The 17,500-nt window shown below is 41.6% G+C and overlaps 2 protein-coding genes across 2 annotated transcripts in view; one reads left to right on the forward strand and one right to left on the reverse strand.

Moving 5' to 3' along the window:
• The window catches only part of LOC310774429 (uncharacterized protein), a 44,905-nt gene extending 33,528 nt beyond the window's left edge, over positions 1 to 11,377 (forward strand). The window contains exons 15-16 of the mRNA XM_083634501.1: positions 6,972 to 7,061; positions 8,163 to 11,377. Of these exons, the coding sequence (XP_083490627.1) occupies positions 6,972 to 7,061; positions 8,163 to 8,279 (207 nt within the window). The 3' untranslated portion in view covers positions 8,280 to 11,377. The remainder of the gene's footprint in view (positions 1 to 6,971; positions 7,062 to 8,162) is intronic.
• Positions 11,378 to 13,898: 2,521 nt separating this feature from the next.
• LOC310775092 (CUB and zona pellucida-like domain-containing protein 1) lies at positions 13,899 to 15,300 on the reverse strand. Its single transcript, XM_083635178.1, has 4 exons — positions 15,263 to 15,300; positions 14,916 to 15,076; positions 14,185 to 14,436; positions 13,899 to 14,036 (listed from the first exon to the last, which is right to left on the reverse strand). Exons 1-4 carry the CDS (start codon positions 15,296 to 15,298, stop codon positions 14,030 to 14,032), a joined length of 456 nt encoding a protein of 151 aa, XP_083491304.1. The 5' UTR covers positions 15,299 to 15,300; the 3' UTR covers positions 13,899 to 14,029.
• Positions 15,301 to 17,500: the final 2,200 nt, after the last annotated feature.

Below are 17,500 nucleotides of genomic sequence, written 5' to 3' on the forward strand. Positions count from 1 at the left end.
TACACCGACGTCATCTAAAGCAGACGGCCATTATGCGGCCCGGGGGCCAGACGCAGCCTTCATGATGGTTCTGTCTGGCCGGGCCAGACGCAGCCTTCATGATGGTTCTGTCTGCCCGGGGGCCAGACGCAGCCTTCATGATGGTTCTGTCTGGCCGGGCCAGACGCAGCCTTCATGATGGTTCTGTCTGGCCGGGCCAGACGCAGCCTTCATGATGGTTCTGTCTGGCCGGGCCAGACGCAGCCTTCATGATGGTTCTGTCTGCCCGGGGGCCAGACGCAGCCTTCATGATGGTTCTGTCTGGCCGGGCCAGACGCAGCCTTCATGATGGTTCTGTCTGCCCGGGGGCCAGACGCAGCCTTCATGATGGTTCTGTCTGGCCGGGCCAGACGCAGCCTTCATGATGGTTCTGTCTGGCCCGGGGGCCAGACGCAGCCTTCATGATGGTTCTGTCTGGCCGGGCCAGACGCAGCCTTCATGATGGTTCTGTCTGGCCCGGGGGCCAGACGCAGCCTTCATGATGGTTCTGTCTGGCCCGGGGGCCAGACGCAGCCTTCATGATGGTTCTGTCTGGCCCCGGGAGGTCTAAGACAAGCTACACACCATTTTACTTATGATGCTAGAATAATCTAATGAGATGACCTACTGTAAATTGGCTTTTATTTTGAAACACTTGTGTGTTGTGAGTGTGCTTCTAGAGTTTTCTGTCATTTAATCAAGTGATAAAATGAGAGGTTACAGCATGATGGGTGGAAAGATTGGCCCCCGGCAACAATCTGGGTTTCTTATGTGGCCCCCCAGGAAAAATAATATTGTCCACCCCTGTTTAGATTCTAAACAAATTCCTTCCTATTTGTTGTACTTGGCAATTAAGTTGATGATAATTCTCATTTTGAATAGTCAAGACTTACTAATAGGAGGAGCAAGATGGCGTCTGAGGACGCCGGTGGCTATGGCGTTCTGTAACTAATTGCTGAATATAAGTTAATGAGCCGTGCTTGACAAACAGATTTAGCTGAAATAATAAGTTGTAAGTTTGGAATCAAGTGTGCTCCAATATGCCGAGAACGAAAGACGGAAGGAAAGACAGTGATTCCGATATGTCCAGCGTGGTGCAGGAGTTGAAGCTGCTCAACATTAAAATGGACGGGATGAAAGAATCCTTCGAGAAACAATTAAACTCCAAGGTGGACAACCTGCGTGACTCGCTGGAAAAGCTTGTCATTGATAACAGGAACTATTTGAAAGCTGAACTTGCTCAGAGAACAAAGGAAATTCAAGCTAACTTGGACCTGGAGATTGGTCACGTGGTGGCACGAATTGAGCAAGTGGAAGCCAAGATTGTCCAGGCAAGTGGTAAAGAAATCACTCGTTTCGACCCCGATGTATCGGTTATCATCTCGGGGCTGCACTACGAAGAAGGGGAAGACGTTATGGAGCTGGTTAAAAACCTGCTCATTGAGGGGCTTCAGTGGGAAAGTCCCCGCGGAGTAGTGGCTGCCGAACGGCTGAGAGAGAGGGGTGGACGGCCCGGTGTAATTAAAGTGGAGTTTGGCTCGGTACAGGAAAAGGTGGATGTGTTACGCAAGAAACAAGGGCTGAAAAGTAACGAGAAGTTTCAAAAAGTTTACATTCGATCAGCCAAGACGCACACCGAACGACTGATCGAACTGAATTTCAAGACTTTATTGGATGAAATACCCTCCGGGCGACAGTTCTACATATCGGGGAACGGGAGAGTTAGGAGACGCCTCACAGGTGTAGTGAGCAGCCGTGATGGGGAACCGAGGCGGGGGGAGGACAACTGAAGTTCGTCTGCCCAGCTTGTAAGTCCTGAACAATTCACTCTTGTGCACTGGAACATAAATGGATGGACGGACCTGAACTATGAGCTTAGGCTCGTGATATTACTGAGCTTCAATCCGGATTTTATTTCCCTTAATGAAACTCATTTAACTGGATTGCATACGATTGACATTGATGGATACACCTGGTTTGGCTATAACAGAAAAACTCATATTAAGGCCCCCAGAGGGTTGGGGGGTGTGGGTATTTTGGTTAAAAATAAAGTTTTCAGTTCATATAGCGTTATGGTAATTGATAAATCCTTAGATGGCCTAATTGGTCTACAATTTAAGCATTTGGTGTCAGAGTACTGTTTTATAATATTTTCCTGTTATCTTCCCCCTGAAGGTTCAGTATGGGCTGACTCCTATGGGTTATACAATCAGCTACTGGTCCAGGTTTATAATTTGTCAGAAGCCAATGCTGTTTATCTCTGTGGAGATCTGAATAGTCGAATAGGGCATCTGGAGGACTGTATTAGTGATGTTGACATAGATGTTCCACCCAGAGTCAGCCTGGATAATGTTGTAAATAAACAGGGGGAAATGCTGGTGGAGTTTCTGAAGGATTCCAAATATTGTGTCCTGAATGGACGGATATCTGGAAAAGATAATTTTACCTCAATATCAGTAAAAGGGAGAGCAGTTGTGGATTATTTAATTACTCCTCACGACTGTTTAAATAATTGCATTGAGCTGAATATCCACAGCCCAAATGAGCTAATTGAGAGTGGGAGCTTCAGGTGTCTCAACCTGTTAGGTGATCGATGTAGAGTACCTGATCACTCTTTGTTGGTTTTGACTTTCCATGCAGGTGGGGGCTCTGTCGCTGATATGGTGTCAGATAATGACCAAACTAAACAATATCTTCAGAAGAAAATTAGAAATATTCCTCCTCATCTCTTTTCCTCCAGTGAGTGTCAAATTGTTCTTACTGAACTTATAGAAAAGCTTTCTCAAGTGTATTACCAAAAAGAAATTGATAAATGGTATGGTGAATTTTGTGAATATATTTGTAATGTGTCTGAAGGTTGTAATAGTCCAAAGTCCAGTAGGAAAAGTGGATTTGTAAGGAAACCCAAACCTTACTGGAATGAACAACTGAAAGTACTGTGGAAGGAGATGAGGATGGCTGAAAAAAGTTTCCTAAGGTGTACAGACACGAGGGAAAAAACACAGTTAAAAAATGATTTCAAGGCCAGACAACAAACTTTTGATAAAAGAATGCGGGCTTGCAAAAGAAAGTATGAGAGGGGGCAAGCATTAAAAATAGAGTATATGCAAACTAATAACCCCCAGTTGTTTTGGAATTTGATAAATAATCTGGGCCCCAAAAAAGTAAAAAATATTCCAATGGAAGTGTTGTTGGAAAATGGGTCATCTGTCTTTGTCACTGATTGTGTTTTAAAAAAATGGGAAACCGATTTTAGTTCTTTATTTTCTGGAAGTGATTGCCCAGTAGAATGGGATGATTGTTTTCTTGTAGAGAAAGTTGATCTGAAAAATACAATGGAGGCTAATATGAAACAGGATTTTTACTCTGTTAATCAATATTTAAATGTTTGCATTTCTGAAGGGGAAGTCAAAAGTGCAATTGGTAGACTAAAACTGAGGAAAGCAATGGGTGTTGATAACCTGTCAAATGAATTATTGAAACTACCCTGTTTATTTCAAACTTTATGTAATCTCTTTTCTATTTGTTTTGAGTATGGCTCTGTCCCCTCAGTCTGGTGTAAATCCATTATAAAACCAATCCCTAAGTCAAAAAATAATGATCCTAGAGTTCCTTTGAACTATAGGGGGATAAGTCTCCTTAGTTGTGTTTATAAAATTTACTCCAGTATTCTCAATGAGCGATTATCTTGTTATTTGGAAACATTTGGTCTGTTGGCTGATGAACAAAATGGCTTCCAAAAGAAAAGGGCATGTATTGATCATATATACTCTTTATCTACTATAGTTAATGCTAGAATACAAGAAGGGAGACCTATTTTTAGTTGTTTTATTGATTTTCAAAAAGCCTTTGATTGTATTAACCATGATCTTCTCAGTTTTAAGTTACTGAAATCCGGTATAGATGGTAAATTTTATAGTGCCTTAAAAGCCCTTTATCGGACCCCAGTGGCCTGTGTGCAGGTCAATCAGTATAGAACAGGCTGGTTTCCAACTCCATCTGGTGTCAAACAGGGGGATGTACTCTCTCCCACGCTGTTTGCCGTCTATATAAATGATCTTGTTTTAGAAATTAAGCAAGCAGCTATTGGGGTTAGATTGGGTGACCTTACGGTTGGCTCTCTTCTATACGCAGACGATATAGTCCTCCTTGCCGAGTCTGAAAATGATCTTCAAAGTTTATTAAATGTTGTGTGTAATTGGTGTGGGAGATGGAGGTTGAGGATCAACAAGGAAAAAACTCAGGTTATGCATTTTAGGAAGAAGGGCCATTTACTTTCTGAGTTTGCTTTTTGTTTTGGTTCCGCTCCTTTATTCTACACTGAGCATTACAAATACCTAGGACTCACACTAGATGACCACCTTACCTTTGAAGAAGGGGTAAAAGTTCTGTCGGACTCTGCAGGTAGGGCTTTGGGAGCGATCCTTAATAAGGTTAAATTATGTAGAGACCTTGGTTATAAAACCTACACTCAATTATTTAATTCTTGTGTTTGTCCCATTTTAGATTATGGTGCAGGGGTTTGGGGTTACTGTAAGCAAATAAAATGTGACACAGTTGAGTACAGAGCTATGCGCTGTTTTCTGGGTGTGCATAAAATGGCCCCTAAACTTGCAGTATATGGTGACATGGGATGGGAGCCATGTGAAGTGCGACATAGGGGTGACATGGTGCGACTGTGGAATAGATTTATTAATATGCCCGATAACAGACTTACTAAACAAATTTTTCTCTGGGATCTTTCAAATAATTACTCTTGGTCAAATGCGCTTGAAAAGATATTTGATATGTCAGGTCTTCAATATATATATAGAAATAAATTATCTTGTTCTGTTAGTCAAATTAAAACAATATTATTTGAAAATTATAAACAGAAATGGTCAGAAGAAGTTATGTGTAAACCAAAATTGAGAACGTATAGGTAGTCTGATTAAACACATTTATCACCCAGAGCACTATGTCACCCTTAACCTGAGCAGAGCTCAGAGGTCAGTTTGTGCCCAGCTGAGATGTGGTATCCTGCCTCTGGCTCTGGAAACCGGGCGCTTCCACTCAATTCCTGAGGAGGACAGAAAATGTCACCTGTGTGATCTGGGAGAGGTTGAAAATGAAATGCACTTTCTGTTCTACTGTCCGTTATATCACAATCTTAGACATAGGCTTTTCTGTAAAATTTCTTTTGATGAAGGTCCTGATCTGTTTTCTATGTCTGATGATTGTAGACTTCAGTACTTGTTTACTGAAAAAGTGTTCCAGGTTGCTCAGTTTGTGTTAAATGCCTACCAACAGCGTAGGATGGTACTTTATGTTTGAGATATAATCTTTTCTTTCATTGTCTGACATGTTTGGAGATGTATCATATTCTGTTCTTTCATTTTCTTTTTCTTGCTCCTGTATGCTTTGAAACTAGTGTCTTGTAAGCCCATGTGGGCTGGGCACCTTAAGGTGTATGACACTTTGAAAAATAAATAACTAACTAACTAAATAGGGCTGCTCGATTATGGCAAAAATCATAATCACGATTATTTTTGATTGATATTGAGATCACGATTATTTAACACGATTACTCATTGACATTGAGAACATCATGAATTTATTGAACATTGACACTGGCTTTTCTTTTTAACATTGGATGTCTTTGGATTTTAGATATAATTGAAAATAAATAAATAAGTGAAAATAAATAATAAAAGTGCAAAGATTTAGAAATAAAATAAAAACTAAAATAAATATACAGTATATGTAGGCCTACTATGTTGCAGTGAACTGCCACAACCAACTGCAACTATAAATCTACATTCAATATGTTGGTAAACATCTGAACTAGTAGTCCTTAAACCTCACACACTGGCCAAAATAGTGTCACAGAAAATGACGTGTACACAGTATCTGTGATCAATCAGTGAAAACGGTATTTATTTACCGTTGTTTAATTAAGTGGAATGAAAACAGTCGGGACATACGTTGCCGACAGCAAATTAGTGCTTTCATATTTCATCAAAACTAAACAAATGAGAACCCTATTGAGTAACGTTCGTTTACATTACATTAAATTACTCATTTGGCAGAGGCTTTTATCCAAAGCGTCTTACAATAACACGTTTAGGTTCATAATAGGCTATTGTTAATGTTTATCTGTGAGCTCGTTAGCTGTTGAATATGCGGTCGCATTGTAAAGAGTGTCCTGAATCGATGACTGTGTTGCAGTGGCAGGAGTAACTAAATGGGGCTTTGTCTTTTTATTCGTTTAGCGTTATGCTTGGTCATAGACCACTTTGTGAGTGGATTTCAAGTAATTAAACAAAGAGGGAGAGAGGTCGTGTTGCGGGGTGCAGCCACGACCGCGCATATCTTGCACACTGTGTTTGTTCCAACTCTGACTCGGCGAAACCGGTCCATAGTGTTTCCACACCACATACGTTGTTTCACCTCTCTTCTCGACCAGCGGCTCTCTATCTGTGACTTCTGTCATCTTATTCTTGTGCTACCTAAGGAAGGAAATAGCCGGGGAGGATAAACGTGCCGTGGCTCTTCACATGACAGTCATTCACAACTCAAGCTGAAACGAAACGGTGTGCTTTGGGCTTTGGGGGAGGGGCCGAGCACACCGCTGCAAAGGAAGGGGTGCGCTTGATTTACAACACAAGACAGAACGAGAGTGACAAGAGCCGCAAAATCGTTTTATGTCGATTATCTTGTTTTCAAATCGTGGAAAGCCCAAATCGTAATCATGATTAAAATTCGATTAATCGCCCAGCCCTATGTAATCTCTCTTTCACTCTCTCTCTCTCCCTCTCTCTCTCTCTCCCTCTCTCCCTCTCTCTGTTTCTCTCTCCCTCTCTCTGTTTCTCTCTCCCTCTCTCTGTCTCTCTCTCTCTCTCTCTGTCTCTCTCTCTCCCTCTCTCTCTGTCTCTCCCTCTCTGTCTCTCTCCCTCTCTCTCTATCTCTCTCAGGGGATGGTAAACGACACAGAGGATGGCACGCTGCTGGGGAAATTCACCTACGATCAGGATGGCGAGTCGACACAGACGTTCAAATTGCCGGTGAGTTCAGATGGGACAGATATTATAAATAGACCCCTTTTCGAGTCCAGTGTCCTGCCTCCATAGCCTGGTAAACCAGCCGGTCACATCAACTCACATTTCATTTCGTTCTACCAGACCGTCTGGCCTCAACTCTGCGAGGGCTTTCTGCAGAAACTGCAAAGCGGACGAGCCAATCAGCGACCCGCCTCGTAGTTGACACCGTAACCGGCCAATCAGGAACGCCGCTAGCAAAACAGTAATGGCTGCCTCCGTGCCTGTCCGCCTCGAGCAGTAACGTCAACGTTCATCTAGTTTAAACAGCCATAAAGTGGACTTATTGCAGAAATAGACTCAATAACAACAATTAAACAAGTACAGGAGTATGCAACAGCAAAGTTTCTAGGCGGAAAAGATGTTTTTTCCGTTCTCCCGAGTGGATTTGGATTTGACTCGATGCAACGCTGATTGGCTGAAGGAGTTGTCCTTCAAGACAAGTACACCCGCCCACTGTAAACACTGGGTGAAAGCTTGAGGCCACGGTCTGGTAGAAGGAATTGAAATGTAAGTTGACGTGACCGGCTGCTTTACCAGGCTACTGCCTCCAGGCTTTAGGTTTGAGTCTCTGTAACTTTGACCAAAAGACAGGATTTGACCTAAGTGCCTCTTGTGCTATTAATCAAGGGCGAGTTCGTAGAAAGTGTGACATTTATGCAAAGCTCGTGAAATGACTTGGAAGCCCCAAAAAAAGACACAATCTGACTAGTTTCATCCTTTTTTCACTTTCTGCTTTCTCATACACATACACATTCTTTTCTTCTGTTATCTTCTCATCATCACTCCTTTTTTTCTTCTTTCTGTTTCTTCTCATTCTCTCCACTGCTATTGTATTCTATTCTCCTGTCTTCTTTTTTCTCCTCTTCTCTCATTTTCTTTCTTCCTGTTCTATTCTGTTCTCGTCTTATTTTCACTATTTGATGAAACTCTCTTGTCTCTTCTCTTCCATTTTATTCGACTCACGTCCTCTCTTTCTCTTCTCTTGTCTTGTGTCTCCTCACCTCTTCTCTTCTCCTCTTGTCTCTCCACTTCCCCCCCCCCCCTCCCCTCCCCTCCCTCTCACAGAACCCCAGTGATGGGGTGTACCGCGTGGCCGAGCTGCGGGTCCTCAGTAACTGGGGTCATGTTGAGTACACCTGTGTTTACCGCTTCAGGGTCCACGGAAAGATGGCCTCCACATGAGACACGGGTTCACACTGCCGACGACGCCACACCTTGCTACAAAATCTACATGTCAGAATGTAGATTTTATGGAGATTATTTGCAAAGATGTGTGTGTGTGTGTGTGTGTGTGTGTGTGTGTGTGTGTGTGTGTGTGTGTGTGTGTGTGTGTGCGTGCGTGCGTGCGTGCGTGCGCGCGTGCGTGCGTGCACCGCGCGGACGGGCTTTGTGCACAAATTAAAGCATATGCTTGGTTTTGAATGCCAGTATTGACAGAGAGTGTTTCTAAAGTGCGATATGCCACTTTGGAGAAGAATTAATTATTTAGTGAGCTGAAGGTTCTGGTAACTTGATGCTTTCAAAGATAAGTGTGCCACAGGAATGTTTCAAAACCTTTGATATGATCAATCTTCTACTGGAGCACTTCAGTGTTAAAGAGCAAAGCTACACTCAATCACAAAAGGCCGAAGATCAGGTGTTTTGCCTTTGACAGCTGTTGCCAAACACCTGCTCTGACATCACTGAGTGGGGCGTGGCCAGACACCTGCTCTGACATCACTGATTGGGGCGTGGCCAGACACCTGCTCTGACATCACTGATTGGGGCGTGGCCAGTAGTGCAACATGTTCGAAAGCTTCAGCCCCAGAGAGCAGTGCAACAACTAGATGCTCTGCCTCACGTGATTTGGTGTGTTTTGCTCTTCCAGTATCTTGCTCAGTGGTACCTTGACAAGTCACTGCGTATGGAGGGATAATCGCTTCTCATTCACTTTCTCGACCCAGACATTTGAACCAGAAAGCAATATCATTATCTTAAGTTCATCCTTCAGTTTCTCTAAAACATAGAGGATCTAGTTTATGGTACTATTTTGTCAACTAAGGGCATCTTGCCTATAATACAAATAACCATAATTTGATCATTTTTGTTTCACTTTTTTCCAAACGGTGGTTATAATATTTTGGAACAACTCTTCCTTTCTTTGCTTATCGCTGTTTTGACGGGATCTATCACCCTGTAAACGCCGGGTAGAGATACATAGGGCAGCGATGAATGTGGATGCTTCAGTATTTTCTGTTAATGACCAGTTCATTTTGATTTTAAATATGTCTACTATCTGACGTTAGAGTTTGGGTCTAAAGCAATTAATGTACCAAACAGCCTCTGATGGAAAAAGGTTACTCATTAAAAAAAAAAGACAAAACAAAAAACATGCAAATTCTACCACATAATTCAAATTTTAGTTGGATATATATAGCAATATGCAATGCTGGATAGGTTATGATATATGACATTATATATCGTATATAAGAATAAATTAAATCAGATTGATGTCATTATTTAATTATTTTTTATGGAAGTGACAGCACTCAACATAATTCCCAAATAAGGACCTTAAAATTACATATTTTTCTCACTTTGGTACACTGCCAGGCCCAACAGTGGCGATAAAGTACATAACCCAAAATCATAATAATAAGATCAAGAATAAGAGTAATGTGCAGCTTTGTAACATTTAAAATAGTAATATTTTTGTTTCTCTTTGAGTGAATTGTGTAACTTCCATTTTGTTTTTATTACTGGAATACTTGAAAACACATGTGCTAACCTCTTTGAAGCGTGTCATTTCGACGTTTGGCTTCTTCCTTGTAAATATATCTTTGATTTTGTTTAAACTGCAGAATGAAGAAACTAAAGTCTTATTTATTTGGTATTTACTTGAAGGGGAATACCATACAATTTAGGAATTAATGTGTTAAACCTGTGTTCTAGGACAGTCCTGTTAAAATTTTCTTTAGTTCATTTCCAGATGTGATGTAAAATTCATTTGCTGAAGTTCATCATTCCATATCTTTTCTGTTTGTGTAATTTTGTCAACCAAGGACTAAAGTTACATGGTATCCTTCGGAAAAAAGGTATTTAGTTAGTTTTAATTGTTGTTGTTTTCTGCCGTCAATCATTTTCTAAGAGTATATGCTGTTTTCAATGGGGAATGGAGACAATTGAGATGCAGATTGTACAACACGAGCTGCAACTCAGTATCAGGAAGATCCCTAGTATTTTGTACATTCAGTGTGTATAAAGAGGACCATTTTCTAATGCACTTTTATCACATGTTTTTACTCAGCGTTCCTTCATACAGTTCTGTCAGATGTTAAATCAGGTTTTAAGCTCGCAGCAAAAGTACCTTTTTCAATTTGTACAATGGAGATTGTGTATTTTGGAATTTTGAACTCTTTTAGGTGCATTTTTGGATCCATAATGTTATTACATGACCCGAATATACAGTGAGCTCATTATGTGTCCTCTTTGTATTTAATCTGATGATTGTAGCTTCCAGGGAAACTCAGTGGTTCATTTTGATTTAATCTATAAAACATCTTGATTATGCATAACAGTGAATAGTGATTTGCAGTGTTCAGAATGTCTAGCGCTCCCTGTTGGTACAAGGTGGGACATATTTTATTTGATATAAAGCACTTGGATTGGCTTTTGAGACAGCAGAGGGTGTCAAATCTATAATTATACCACTTCACAGGTAACAGGTGACGTTTTTCCATTGGTAATTGTAATGTGCAACCCCTCTGCCTTAAATAAAAGTTTGTTTTGTTTTATATTGGTGCTATTTCTTCAATGCATAAAACCTTGTAGTCCTATGGGGAGAGATTGGACTAGTTATTGGTCAAATGTGTGTGTATCCATAAGTAAGAGACTGATCCCAAATATGTTTCACTATCCACAAACGGATATCTCTCAACTTGTGTTGTAAATTAAAATTAAAATTAGTTTTTTTGGGGGGGGGAAGGCACACAAATGCAATGTCCATAAGTTTGTGTGTGTGTGTGTGTGTGTGTGTATATACATGTGTATATATATATATATATACATGTATATATATATCTACTCTATTCATGTAGCCCCTCTTAGGCGCTTGTGTGGGGGGGGTGTAACACGGAGAGAAACACTCTTTTATCGGAGTACAAAGAGAATCCTATGGCGTTTTGGATTCAAAAGTGTGTGTGTGTGTGTGTGTCAAACTTGCTGCAGTGCTTATCAGGGTATTATCAATGCCAAAACAAATCTTCTGTCTGATTTCCTTAAATAAAATGCATTTTAATATATTAGCTGTTGCAATTTCTGTTACAACCATAGATAGCCCAATATTGTATGTGCAGTTGGACCATGTCTGTGCCGGAGCCCCGATTTTGAATGGCCGCTCACTAAATAAAACTCTGTCCAGTCAATTTTTACAACAAACTTGCTGGATGCCTGCCTAAACTTATCTGGCACAGGTTCTTTTGAAGTACCTCTATGGGCCAGGCGCGAACAGGTATATTTATTCAAGATGTTTTGTACACAGGCTGGTGACACCACAACAGGTATATTTATTCAAGATGTTTTATACACAGGCTGGTGACACCCCACACCTGAAACCCAAGTCTCCATTTGTTAGCCCGTGCCTCAGCTTTATTCATGTTAAAAACAACTGATTTTCTTCCCTGGTAATGACGGAATCAAATTATAAATCTAAAGGAAAACAACTACACTCGGTAGTCCAGAGTAGAAGCTGAAGTACTTATTTCTTTCTCTCACACCATCACTGTCACTTTCTGCAGACACTCAGATTGTCAACAGAGAGAACATACTTCATTGCCTTCTTTTTATAAAAGTCTTGCATGCAAGTTCACCTCCTTTCCCAGGAGATAACTCTTAAGTAGTTCAATCACGATTGATTTTAATAGCCATAGTGAGTAATCATATTACAAACAAATTTGACTTTGTGCAGTATGCAGTGCAGTGATCACATCAAGCACAAGATGAAGCAAACAGGAAAAAAATCCAAGTATAACTTGTAAAGTGCAAAGTAAATGTCCTTTAAAGTGATATATAATGAGGGGGGTGGGGCTTAGGATAATGTCCATGGGATAATGTCCATGTAAATGTCAATGGTTTTGCTCAGGGGGAGAGGGAGTGACAAAGTCCTGATTTGTGGGGACCTTCCGGGTCTGTTTGAAGAGGCGGATGATGACATTCGGTTGGTTGACCTGTTCCCTTAAAGGCTCACAACCTCATCTGGAATCTGTGGTGATACTGGTTCTTTTGCAGCAGCAGAGCATTGCAGCTTTCTCATTTTGTTGGCTCTTTCATATCTCCCCATACTTGGCTTGCTGCTCTCTTCTGGGCTGTGACTGTGACAGTCCAGACCACACATGGGCAAAATACGGCGGGCGCCACCTGTTTGGCCCGCGATGGAATTGCAAAAAAAATAAAATTACACAGTGCACCTGAACGCAACATGCAAGATACCCGCTGAATAAGTATCCAAATGTTCATGTCATTCTGGCCAATACTCTACTTCTGTTATAGCATTTCAGTCTGGAATATGGAATATCTTTCAATAATCTTTATAACTAAAAGCTACATTGAAGTAGAAATTTAAATAATTAACTCATTGGTTTTGGATTTTTTTTAGCTTCAAGAGTGTATTTTTGTTCGTGTGACCCTCAACACAGGCTTTGATCATCCCGGGCCACTTACTGATACTTAATATGCTTAAATTAACCCACTCATATTCTGATTTATTTCAAGAAAAACATTTTGGCTATTGGAAATTCTAATTGGCTGGTATATTGGCAGGTGGTCAAAAAAGTTAATTTCAAGCCCTGAGAGCAGGTGGTGACATAGGAGTGAGTGAGAAAAGGATCAAATATTGGTGGTTAAGACTGAATAATGACATCACAACTGTTCATTTAAAATTAGTTATTCCTCTAAACCTGTTCGGCCCTCAGCAAAACCTGGTAGCGAGGACATTTTTTGTGGCCCTCTCTATCATCAAAGTTGCCCATCCATGGGTTACGGCATGACAATATTTGTTCGGCCCCGGGCAACAATCTGGGTTTCTCATGTGGCCCCCCATGAAAAATAGTTGCCCACCCCTGGTCCAGACAGTACAGTGACACTGAACTTATTATTATTATAATATTATCTTATTATAAACCAAACATCAAAAATAACATCTCCACCCTCTTTGCTTTGCTCAGTCTTCAACTAAACCATAAATATCGCAGTATAAAGCAGTATAAAACACTTGTTAATAATATTTTTTTTTGCAATTCCAATACAAAACAGCAGAGGTTGGTGGAGCCCCCTAAGCACCCGCACTTCCCGCATCCCTGGTTGGTGCACACAACCCAGCGCTATTACCAAGGGAAGCTTGCTGACAGGTGGGAATCGGGTATACAAGGGGTATAGATATAGCCTGGGTAAACCCAGCCTCCATGTGACCTCTATACAGGCATAGCCTGTCACGTTGAAGGCTGGGTTTACCCAGTCTAGTGTAGATAAGCTGTGTTTTAGAGCTGACTGGGGAGAGACAACATACACAACATACTGCTGTGCTGCTTGTGTCCCTGTTGAAGCTTTGTGTTTCTTTCTCACTCTGGGATGACAAATGATTTTCTCGTGAGATGGATTAATTTGAACTACTTTATAAGTGAAGTGTTTTCTAACTGAGCTACACTTTGTCACTGGTGTTTTCTATTTTTCTCTGAGTGGCCAATAAAGTGAGTGTTATGTGATGTTAAAATCAAGACTGTGACTTAGTGGAACACAACACAAACAGATTGTCTCTTTTGATGATGCTTTTAATCAGAATGCTACAGAACAAAGGCCAGTGATTTATAATCATTCATTTAGACCACTAATGATTGAAGCTGGTCGTTCAAGGATCAAATTAAGCCTTGTCCTCCTCAGGAGCCCCATCATCCTGCTCCTCAGGGTCTGGGGATGAGAAGAAGACAATGAAATATATGAGTGATAATGGAGCTGCCGTTTAGGCCTAAAAAGACAACATTCTTATTGCTAACCTGATACAATACCCCCACTAATCTGCCATTGGTATAAAAACCAGGTACAAATGGCTGCTCACCTTTTGAGTTGGATGGGACCCAGGAGCAGAGTTCGGCTCTCGTGTGCTCGTGACTCCAGGTCTCTGGCTTTGCGTGTGGAGCAGCCACGGCGGCAGCGGGAGTCGGAGTCAGAAGCTGGACATATGAAGACCTTACACTGCAGGTACACCGACTCGTGGCTTCGCAGAAACTGGAAGGCCTGGAATGTGAAACAGACGTAGCTGCGGGGAACGCGGGCGTAGTAGTCGTGGTAGGTCTGGTCCTGCTGACACCTGAAGATGAAACGGAGCATCACTGGATGGCACAAGGAGTGCGACTGGATAAGAACACACGCGTTGGTTAGGATCACTGAGGCAGTTTATTTATATAGCCCTTTATCACATGCATGTCTCTGTACATGGACTGTACAGACAATGAGCTGATCTAGATGTAGCAGATTTTAGCAGGACATTAACAGCCCACCTATTCTATATACCGGTAGCTTAATATAACTTGCCCCGCCAGCCGTACACCTCAATAAGAAATGTAATGTTTTCAACTTCCACCATTCATGATGTAAAACAGTGCATTCTTTCCTTTGAAAACAACAAGCAGTAAAGAGATGTGTCTGGTAAATATGCAATCAGACATGTTCTTTGCTTCAGTTACTTCACCTTTACAACCGGGGCGAGCAATCACTCTCTCTCGTTGGAAGTTTCTTTTACTTTATTGTAAAACTTTGTGAGCAGTCCTCATCACCAGGTCATCTTACCCGTTACGGACGAGGTAGTAGGCTCTGCTGTGGAAATCATGGGGCGATGGGGAGACCACGCACGTGTCGAGGAAGAGGACCAGGCTGCTGTCATCCCTCCTCAGCTTCACTTGGACATACATGTTCTGGTTGAGGGTCACTATGTATGGAACTTCAGTCACCTGATAGAAGAGAAATGTCAGACAGTTTGTTCTCCCATTAAAACGGTCTACAATGCAGACAAGAGTGTGCTATTTATACATTTTCACAATGGATTGTGTCTTGGTAAGATTTTATTCAAGTGCTTAAGTTGAGCACCTATGAATCACCTTATCTTTAGAAACAGGGGGGAAAACACTTTCTCATACCTTATAGTTAAAGCTGTCGTCAGTGTAGAAATCCATGCTGCCGTTGAATCTACCTGTGCCTGTGATGCTGCTGCTGACAAAGTCACGGGCTTTGTACATGTTAGGGGCTTTGTACATGTTAGGGGCTTTGTACATGTTCTGGACAATTGTGTCCGGGTCCATTCGACAGCTCACGTTCAGCTTCATGTGAGACTGGCGTGTGATCTCACCGTAGCTGGAGGTGTACGCACGGACAGCGTTGGTGTACACAACTCTGCCATTCTTAAACTGTTCAGGGTAGAAACACAGTGAGAATAATCACTAATCACACAACTCAATCGTCCACTGAGCTACTGTAAATGCCTCCTGCCATCTCAGTACGTTTTTGGAGAAATTATCCTAAACTACAGCAGATTGTTCCTCTCGTCCAGAAGGTGATGGAGTGGCCTACCTCTCGAATGGTGCCACAGGTGTTGATGGGGAAGCTGAAGATCACTTGGTATCTGGAAACCTGGGGCCTGCAGTACTGGTCGTTCAAGTACAGATCGTTGCCGTCATAGCCCGTGGAGTTCAGGTAGGACTTCTCAATCACAATGTTCATGTTGTCTGAGGAACAGTCCACACGACCTGAAGAAGCACTATTATGTTTACAACAGCTTGAGATTCACCTCCACAATGTTTCACTTGATGGATTTTCTTTGGTGTTTGATCCTTTGTTCTGGGTGATTTTATTATATATTTTTAGGATGACTTTATAATGACAGTATGGTGATTTAGCTGAGTCTGATGAATCCATGTCCCTGACATGAGAAAAACCCAATGTCCTATACAGATGACTAAAATCACAGTCATCTTACCTGAGCTTGACGGAAGAGAGCTAGTGAACTCGGCATCGAACCCTCGGCCAACCCCAGAGCCGTCACTCCGGAAGACAACAGTCATGTAGTTGGAGGAGGAGTGGAAGAAGTCAGTGAAGGAGTCAGTGTCGTTGTTATGGCACACTTTCCCCAGAGGTGGTGAATTGATAGACGATCCATCGTACACTGCAATGTAGTCACAGTTGCAGCAGTTCTCCAACCTGGGTCCAAAACATAATAAAGTCATCATCGGAAAGGTGACCACTTAAAGCAAAACTCAAAATATAATAACAGTTCAAATGTACATTACCAGTCAAAGGTTTGGACAAACTTGATTGAATGTCTTGTGCTTTTCATTATCTTAAAGCCATTTTGATCTAAAGGCTTATGCTTAAATGTTTGAAATGTGTTTCTTATATGAATACAGTAGTGAACTTGATGTCTATGTATGAATTTATTTTCAAAGCCTTTCCCTCTTCACCAAGTCAAAGAGGACATGAAACATTGAATCTATCATTTATCAAATCTAAAATATGAGATAGTTTTGATTCATTTAACACCTTTTTGGTCAACTAGGCATCTCGCGCGCTATGGCCCTGCAGCTCAAACCGCTATGCGGGCTCACTGCTCCTATGACATCACCGGTGTGATCACATAACTGATGACTTTACTTTGCTCTTATGGCATCACTGATGATGTCACAATGCCTATGACATCATCAGTGATGTCACAGTGCCCAATTGCTCAAGTGACATGACTGATGACATCACTTCCGGGACAAAATTGAAACAGAGAACAGACAGAGATGAAACAGAGAACAGACAGAGATTGCCCACTCGCCCCTTTTATATTTTGGTCAATGCATAATTCCATTGTGTTATTTCAAAGTTATAATATTATACATATAGTGGACATTTATCAGATCAGAGCATCATTCTATTGTGCATGAGTTTTTTCTCTAAATAAATGAGAATGAGATGGACATGTAATTTCTGTTGCCACACACAAATTCTTCATTTTGAATGAACACCATAATGTGGTGTTCACTTAAAATGGTGATCACCAAACACAAAACAATAAAGCAGTTGTGTTCCTCACTCACTGCAGGTCGGTGACTGACAGGAAGATGCTTTGGCCAATGGAAGCTGTGAGCCTCCACACACAGTAGGTGTTGTCGTGGTAGTAGCTGGGGTAGGAGGGGCTGGAGAAGGATCCAGAGCCATGCAGGGAGCCTCCACACGCTGAAGCAAGGAAGGTGAGATATAGCATGAGTCTCTTACAGGTTTCAATCAAAGACATGAGGCTTTTAGATTGTCGTTGTGCAGATGCAGCAGACAGCAACTGTTGGAACTTTGCTTGCAGTCATTTAGGGAGGTTAAAATACCTGTTGGTGGTAGCGTAG

The sequence above is a fragment of the Poromitra crassiceps genome (genome assembly GCF_964638095.1).
Source record: "Poromitra crassiceps genome assembly, chromosome: 4".
NCBI lineage: Eukaryota > Metazoa > Chordata > Actinopteri > Beryciformes > Melamphaidae > Poromitra > Poromitra crassiceps.

Excerpts from the sequence above, each read along its gene's own strand:
- LOC310775092 (XM_083635178.1), bottom strand. The coding sequence starts at position 15,298 with ATGGATTTCTACACTGACGACAGCTTTAACTATAAG. Across the intron at positions 15,077-15,262 it reads ACGACAGCTTTAACTATAAG|GTGACTGAAGTTCCATACAT; the intron begins GTATGAGAAAGT and ends CTCTTCTATCAG. Across the intron at positions 14,437-14,915 it reads TACTACCTCGTCCGTAACGG|GTGTCAGCAGGACCAGACCT; the intron begins GTAAGATGACCT and ends TTTCATCTTCAG.